At 36.4% G+C, this 7,981-nt stretch overlaps 1 protein-coding gene across 1 annotated transcript; it reads right to left on the reverse strand.

Annotated features, from left to right (window-relative positions):
* Positions 1-1,298: 1,298 nt before the first annotated feature.
* LOC107550224 (ras-related protein Rab-8B-like) lies at positions 1,299-7,919 on the reverse strand. The gene is made up of 7 exons (XM_016231464.1): positions 7,733-7,919; positions 4,790-4,850; positions 3,275-3,335; positions 3,107-3,184; positions 2,594-2,683; positions 2,207-2,323; positions 1,299-1,665 (listed from the first exon to the last, which is right to left on the reverse strand). Exons 1-7 carry the CDS (start codon positions 7,854-7,856, stop codon positions 1,573-1,575), a joined length of 624 nt encoding a protein of 207 aa, XP_016086950.1. The 5' UTR covers positions 7,857-7,919; the 3' UTR covers positions 1,299-1,572.
* Positions 7,920-7,981: the final 62 nt, after the last annotated feature.

Consider the following 7,981-nt stretch of genomic DNA (forward strand, 5'->3'; position numbering starts at 1 on the left):
TATGCACTGGATGTTATCGATCAAAAAATGAAAAAGAGCTAAAAGGTGAGAAATATCAACCTGGAATACAAAACATCAACCACGATCAAAAAACAGTTTCCGTTAATGAATTTTCATAAACATCAAGCGTAGCGTTGGTCAAGCTCACATCAGCTGACTCTCAGCTGATCCCCATCTACCTATAGGAATACGACACCTATCTAAGCATTCATATATAAGGTCCCTCAGTATTATCAGCAGTTTTCACATTGCTCAATAGCTAATTACCCTCCTCCATCCCCAGCTCCTCCTCTGTCAGTCAGGATTTAGCCTTCTGATTATCCCTTGAATCAGACTAATTCTAAAATGTGTACATAACATTATTGAACTTTAACGATATCTGCAATACATTTATGTTGGTTTTGTTCTGTTTACCCTGGGGGGGTTATTGCTGCTCTCCCTGCTCTCATCCATGCTAGGCTGCATGGATGCGCAGGGAGTTCTTGCCCAGAACAGAACCATACCGCCAATTCAAACTGTATGCTAATTGTCAATCATCTTTGACAATAGTGGTCCTGACAAAAATGCATTAGTGGCTTTCTTGCTTAGCAAAATACAAAACATACTGTAGCATTGACACAAGGACCTTAGTCTCTATACTTGCTTTTACATGGCCAAGCAGCCCGTTTTTAAATTAAAACATTAATTAAATCATTAATGATCATCTTCATATTCAAAACATTTAACATAAATTTCACAAATCAGTGCTAGACTGAATTTGGGGAATTTTATCACCCAAAGGCAAAGGATCTATAGTACAGCACAGGCACAATTTATCTTATTTCCTTAACACTGATGGTTCTCAGGTTTGGCTGTCAGACACACACACTTCCTATGGGTGACTTTGCCAAGTAAGATGTGTTCCCTTTGATACCTGACCTGAAGAGGTTCCTTCTCCCCACCATGCACTGCAGCATCATGTTCTGTCTTTGCAACCTTACTGCAGATGGATTGATGTCTGTCTGTGCTATACATGGACATGTGCCTGTGAGGAGAGCTCATTAAAAACACATGTAAAGTGCTTTAACCCACTAGCATTCCAAAAATTGCATTTTACAGATCTTCTCTATTAATTTTTTTTTGAACCAGTGCAAGAACACAGTGTTTATGCTGTATAAAAGACACTCAAAAACATATTACAACAAGACTCACTGACTAATTCAGAAATACTGTACATGATACATCTAAGCCTTCAGCAGCAAATGTTTTAAGACAGCATGTGCTGTATCCACAAATAATATTTTACAAAAACATTTAAAAAAAAAACATTCATATGTGATCCATTATCTTTTGACACAATCATCACGATTATCACCACACAACAATGGAAACGTTTCCTATTGTGACTCTATCACTGAGCTAACCGACTAAATCTCTCAAAATTGCATCATTCCTCTGTTCCATCTTGACTTTAAGGGCTTGGAAACACGAACCTTCATTCGTTCTCGAGCCTGATAGTCCAGCTCTTTGCAGGAGCTCATGTGATATGTTATACCAGCTGAGCATTTCTGGCTGCCGCAGATACACAGCGAGTTAAAGCAGAGCGCACTTAAAGATGCTGTGCTTTTTGGAGCGCTTCTCTGAAATCTTCACAGGACCCCCGCTATCTGCTTGACCACCATCATTCTAGTCAATAGAAAAATTTAAATATTTAAATTTTGCTGTTAAAACATGTTAAAAATAAATTATGATAATTATATTAGGGTTGCCAAAAAATGTGTATAATTTTAAAAAAGTAATCCTGCGACTTTTTGTACTTAATTGCTGAACCGATATCAAACTAAATGCAATTATAAAATAATGTTTTACCTCCAGTAGTGACTGTTTTTGAAAATCTGATTCATTGTAACAATGATCCATGTTTAAAATAATTGTAAGAATTTTTTTTAAATAATTGATGTACAATTAATGGTAAATGATATCAAGTATTGCACTTTTTGTACCTGCTCAACCAATATCAAACTAAATGCAGTTTTAAAATTGTTATAAAATATGGAGTTATAAAATACCCTTTTAAAACGTGATTTATTGTAACAATGATAAATTTTTTTTTAATTATTATTATTATTTTTTTTATACAAATAATGATAAATGATATCTAGTAAAATACACAATTTTTTTCTCTTTTTTTGCCAGTTTTACAAAAAAAACTTCAAAAAGCACTCACAATCTTTCTGTTAAGTCGAGCCATAATGTCTCTGGCAAGTGTGAAAAAGGCCTCTTCGACATTTATGCTGTTTTTTGCACTTGTTTCCAAAAACTTGATCCCGTAATCAATTGCCAACTGGACAAAAAGGCAAAAATGACAACAGTTATTAACAAAAAAACTACCAGAAAAAAATACAAAATATATCATTTAAAATTATATCCAATCTCACTCAAAATACTGTATATCTGATTCGAAATAACATACCTATAATAAACAGGTAGTGTTACAAGAATGACATTTTAAAATAAATTTTTCATGTTAATAGATTCATTTTATATTATTAACTTTAAATAATGTATTATTTGTATGGAAAACTGTAAGCTTGTTAGACGTGAGAGGCCTCACTTTCTCTCCTCTCTCTTTGGACACCTGTCTCCTGTCGTTCATGTCACATTTGTTTCCGAGGATCATCTTCTCTACGTCAGATGATGCATGCTGAAATGAGTAATTGAGAAGTTCAGCAGTTCTTCAAGTTACAGTTAAAAGAAATTAAATTCTCTAACAAATGTAGCAAATAAACAATAAATTATATTTGATAGAAATTAATAGAGTGGCTAGCAAACCTATTATACAATGACCCCCTAATATGATCGGACAGCAGTGTATTGACCAACCTGGACCAAATCGGTTTTATAATCTAAATGATAATACTTTATCAATTCAACATACGTGACCAAGCACAGTACTCAAATGTTTTTCTGTCAATATGGGGTGCTGTGTGTACATTAATGAGGAAAAAAAATTAACTTAAATGATTTTAGCAAATGGCTGCAATATAACAAAGAGTGAAAAATTTAAGGGGGTCTGAATACTTTCCGTACCCACTGTATATGTGAACATATTCCTCCTCAATGTTACCTCCTCAATGTTGCGTATCCAGTTTTTAATGTTCTCAAATGACTTTTCGCTGGTGATGTCATATACCAACATAATGCCCTGAAAACAAAGCAAGCAGAAATATGAAACATCCATCTTCAGTGATCAACACTTCCCCACAGACATGAGAAGTAGCCAATAGTGTCTTACCATAGCGCCTCTGTAGTACGCTGTGGTGATCGTCCTAAATCGTTCCTGCCCTGCTGTGTCCCTGTAAAACAATCAGAGAGTCACACACAAATTCTATATGCACCCTCACCTTGTTCCTTCCTTCCTTCGTCACCCGGATCAGCTTTAACACTTCACATTCGTTAACAGTGAATCCCACCCTGCTCTTTGCCAGCCTTTAATATAAACTTCCTGAGAGGTACGGATGTACAGCCTGTCCATGACACTACTGTCTGCACGTCTCATCCTTCCTTAGTCACCTAACTGGACAGGGTGCGTGAGCATTATGACTGTTAACAGGAAGACCAGCCACAGTGTGAGACGTCATTTCCGTCTTACTAATCAATCTTATATGTAGGCTATTAGGCCTATCATTTATTTATGCCAAGACTTTGGCTAGTGGCTAATTTTCAAAATTTGACTAAAAGGCTAGTGATATGATAAGATAACAGGTTAATGGGCTTGCGATATGATATGTTAACAGGTTACTGGTATGCTAAGCTAGCAGGTTAATTGACGAGTAGTACAATGCATACCTTGACTCTAGGGGTCAAACAACTAAAAATCAAGTCAGGAATCTTGGTGTGATTCTGGAGACAGACCTTAGTTTCAGTAATCATGTCAAAGCAGTAACTAAATCAGCATAATATCATCTCAAAAACATTGCAAGAATTAGATGTTTTGTTTCCAGTCAAGACTTGGAGAAACTTGTTCATGCCTTTATCACCAGCAGGGTGGACTATTGTAATGGCCTCCTCACCGGCCTTCCCAAGAAGACCATTAGACAGCTGCAGCTCATCCAGAACGCTGCTGCCAGAATTCTGACTAGAACCAGAAAATCTGAGCATATCACACCAGTCCTCAGGTCCTTACACTGGCTTCCAGTTATATTTAGGATTGATTTTAAAGTACTTTTACTCGTTTATAAATCACTCAATGGCCTAGGACCTAAATACATAGCAGATATGTTTACTGAATATAAACCTAACAGACCACTCAGATCATTAGGATCGAGTCAGTTAGAAATAACAAGGGTTCACACAAAACAAGGGGAGTCTGCTTTTAGTTATTATGCCGCCCGCAGTTGGAACCAGCTTCCAGAAGAGATCAGATGTGCTAAAACATTAGTCACATTTAAATGCAGACTCAAAACTCATCTGTTTAGCTGTGCATTTACTGAATGAGCACTGTGCAATGTCCGAACTGATTGCACTATATTGTATGCATAATCGTTTTCTATTCTTAACTGTTTTAAATTAATTTTAATAATTTTCAAAGTTTTTAAATTCCTTGTTTTATTGTTGTGATAATGTTTTTCTTTTCTTTTATGTAAAGCACTTTGAATTACCATTGTGTATGAAATGTGCTATATAAATAAACTTGCCTTGCCTTTCCTTGCCTTAAATATGCCTGAAGATGAAGTGTAAATGATGATATAATGGGACGTTTATGAAACGGGTCTTAGCGCTGCATATCCATGACAAACAAATGGCTCACCATATCTGCAGCTTGATTTTCTTCCCATTCAGCTCAATAGTTCTGATTTTGAAATCAATTCCTGGCAACAGAGAAAAAGAGAAACATCGTCAGATCTTCAACGACTGGCACCACATGGAATCAATGGTACAATCAATGTTGCACTGCAGTGGTGATGATGATATAATGAGTTATTTCCAGTTCCTGGGGTTAAACTGTTCCTCTTGCCATTTTTTTGCCTTGCTGGTTAGTGGACAATTAATTTTTTATTTTTTTTATTCCAGCTAGCCTCATACAAATGCTGTGTGCCAAGCAACAATAAACGCAACATTTTTAGGTTGTATTTCTGACTTTCATGGGCTAATGGTTAGAGTCAGACTGAGGTGAAACCCACCGAACCCCCAACTGCTCCTCGGGCACCGCAGCAAAAAAAATTACTGCCCACTGCTCCGTCCGTGTGTGTGTGTGTGTATGTGTGAGTTCACTGTGCACTTGGGTGAAATGCAGAGCATAAATTCCAAGTATGGGACATACTTGTCCACACGTAACTTTTACTTTCAAACCTATTGGTGGTGTGGAGAGATGTTAATATTTCTAATCAAGAACTGAATCAAGATGGAGGCCTTCTAAGCATATTTATGAGACAAAAAGTGGCATTCAGTGGAAATTTAGATAAATTAAAAATAAAATATGTCTTACACTTAATACAACTTGTCAAACGAGTTGCTCCGTGGTGTGGTTTTCCTGTGGAAAAATGTCTAATGCTACAACAATATAGTGTTTCAGATCTGGACTGGTAAACAAGAGGTTTATACCAAAAAAATTAAAGTTCTTGCCTTAAGCACAAACCTCACTAAATTTTGATAGACTCCATCAATAAGACTTCTATCTTGTCATTTTGTCAAACAAATAAAGTTCACACACTTTCACTTTAGTGGATGTGAGTTTTGATTGAGCAAACACCAATCACATTTTCTTCAGAAAACAAACAAATTGAGTTGTTTATTGGCGCTTCAGTCAATGAAATATTGTTATAACTTTTACATTCAGTAATAGTGAAGTAGCTACAGTGAAGAACATAAACAATTTATCAAGCAATTTCACATATTAGTTGTATATAACCATCCACAACACTTATCGTGATGGTAAGTTTTGATTGAGCGAACACTATCCACATTTTCTTCAGAAAATGTAGTTTCTGTCAATGATACAAATGTTTAATAAATTTACATTCAGTAATTGAGGTTTTTAGCTACAGCAACAATGAGGAACATAATTTATCAAGCAGTTTAGTTAAGCAATATCACAACCCTGAACAGAAACACACACACGGCCACAGGAAGCAGAGGTGGGACGCTCAGAGAAGTGTGGGGAAGTGCAGAGTGGCCACAATCGGGGTCATGGACGTCCTGGCACAAGAAAACAGATGCCAGTCAAATGCTCAGCTGCATTGGCGGAAGAATGCTGAGATGTGCTGAGAGAATATCACGAGAGCATGATGGGGATTCAAACAGTACTGCCCTCTGTTCATGGTCAAGTCTATTATGACCCCGCACAAAGAAACTGTACTTTCCCCAGCACTCTGGTGTTGTCACCAAAATGTTGTTTATGCAGAATGACCGTTTTGATTTCTAACATCCCAACATCATATTTTTTTCAGTAAAATTGCTGCTTTTTAACAGAGAATGGTACAGAAAAATGGGCTTTAAATACAACTAAAGTCTGAAAGAAAGTCAAGGCTCAGAGACCCCATTGCAAGACAGCATCGCAAACAAAGGCAGAGGGGGCGGTGGCGTTTTAATCAGATGGAAAAACCGACAAAGGAAATGACTAAACTCTCTGTGCAAGCAGACGAAAGACAACTGTGCAACGTTCACACACACAGCAAAATAATTTTCTTATGCAGTATTTTGTCTAAAAATCTTTAAAGCAAGATAAATGTACTTGAGATTTTAAATTGTCTAAGATATTTAAGCTTTTTTTGTTTTATGTAAAAATAGATGCCATATAAATCATATATATTATAAAAATAGAGCTTCTTTATCAGCATCTATGGTTCCATGAAGAACCTTTCCATTCCACAAAAGGTTCTTTAACTGAAAAAGGTTCTTTCAATTATCAAAATGTTCTTCACACTAAGAATTTTTTTTTTTTAAGAACTATTCACTGATGAGCCCAGAATGGTTCTTCTGTGGCATCACTGTGAAACCCGGTTGGAACATTAGTTTTTAAAGTGTATGTATTTAAAAATGTCTTTTTAACGTTTTTTTGTTTGGTTATTTGGTCATGCTGACAAAAAAAAAAGACAAAAAAAATGGGTACCAAGCTTCTTCACTCTGCATACTTTTTTTCATCATGAAGATGCACATTCCTTCTTTCTCATCGAATGTATTGAGTGGCTTGAGTCCATCAGCGTGAACACAAAATGCCTATATAACTCAATACACAGTTTATGTTTCCCTTGTGTAGACTCATGTATGAACTTTAAGGCCAATAGTCATCAGGGTTTGACAGGTTAAAAGTAGATACAGAACTGGTCAGCAAAATATAACTCTCACACCTTCACAGAGCCGACAGCATTGTTTCCAAAATATCTATATTTTGCGTATATACAGACAGATGTAGATGTAATCTGTCTATATATCTATAGATAGATAGATAGGTATTTGTTTAAATATGTCTACATAAGCAAGCTGAGCCTATGTACTCATAGGCCTGTGCATTTCTAAGCAAATCCAGATGTTTTAATGTAACACATAATCACATGATTTATATATATATATATATATATATATATATATATATATATATGAAAAAAAACACAGGTGCTTTTTGAACCCACTTTACCAATGCAAATGCAACTAGAAACTTAATTATTACAGCTTTACTGTATCTGACCACTATTGTCCTGCACATAACGGGACACCGTCCAATCCCTTCTACCCAGATCACCGGTGAACTGACCGATTGTGGAGATGAAGGTGGTGTTAAACGCGTCCTCGCTGAATCTGAACAGCAGACATGTCTTTCCCACTCCACTGTCCCCTATTAGCAAGAGTTTGAAAAGGTAATCGTAAGTCTTCGCCATTTGCCAAGCCGGTATATCCTTTATGAATGACAGTGCACAGTTTCCCTTGTTCGTGGAATTGACACAAAAATCATCGGGTCTCGAGCGAGGGCGGAGCCTCATGCTGTGACGTCAGCGCCATGTCT

Source organism: Sinocyclocheilus grahami, unplaced genomic scaffold, assembly GCF_001515645.1.
Source record: "Sinocyclocheilus grahami isolate Dianchi unplaced genomic scaffold, SAMN03320097.WGS_v1.1 scaffold392.1, whole genome shotgun sequence".
Classification (NCBI taxonomy): domain Eukaryota; kingdom Metazoa; phylum Chordata; class Actinopteri; order Cypriniformes; family Cyprinidae; genus Sinocyclocheilus; species Sinocyclocheilus grahami.

Bases quoted from the DNA above. Each gene is read 5' to 3' on its own strand.
- LOC107550224 (XM_016231464.1), bottom strand. From the start codon at position 7,856: ATGGCGAAGACTTACGATTACCTTTTCAAACTCTTGCTAATAGGGGAC. The intron at 3,185-3,274 runs GTAAGACACTAT...CTTTGTTTTCAG, and splicing joins CGTACTACAGAGGCGCTATG to GGCATTATGTTGGTATATGA. The intron at 2,684-3,106 runs GTAACATTGAGG...TACTCATTTCAG, and splicing joins GGATACGCAACATTGAGGAG to CATGCATCATCTGACGTAGA.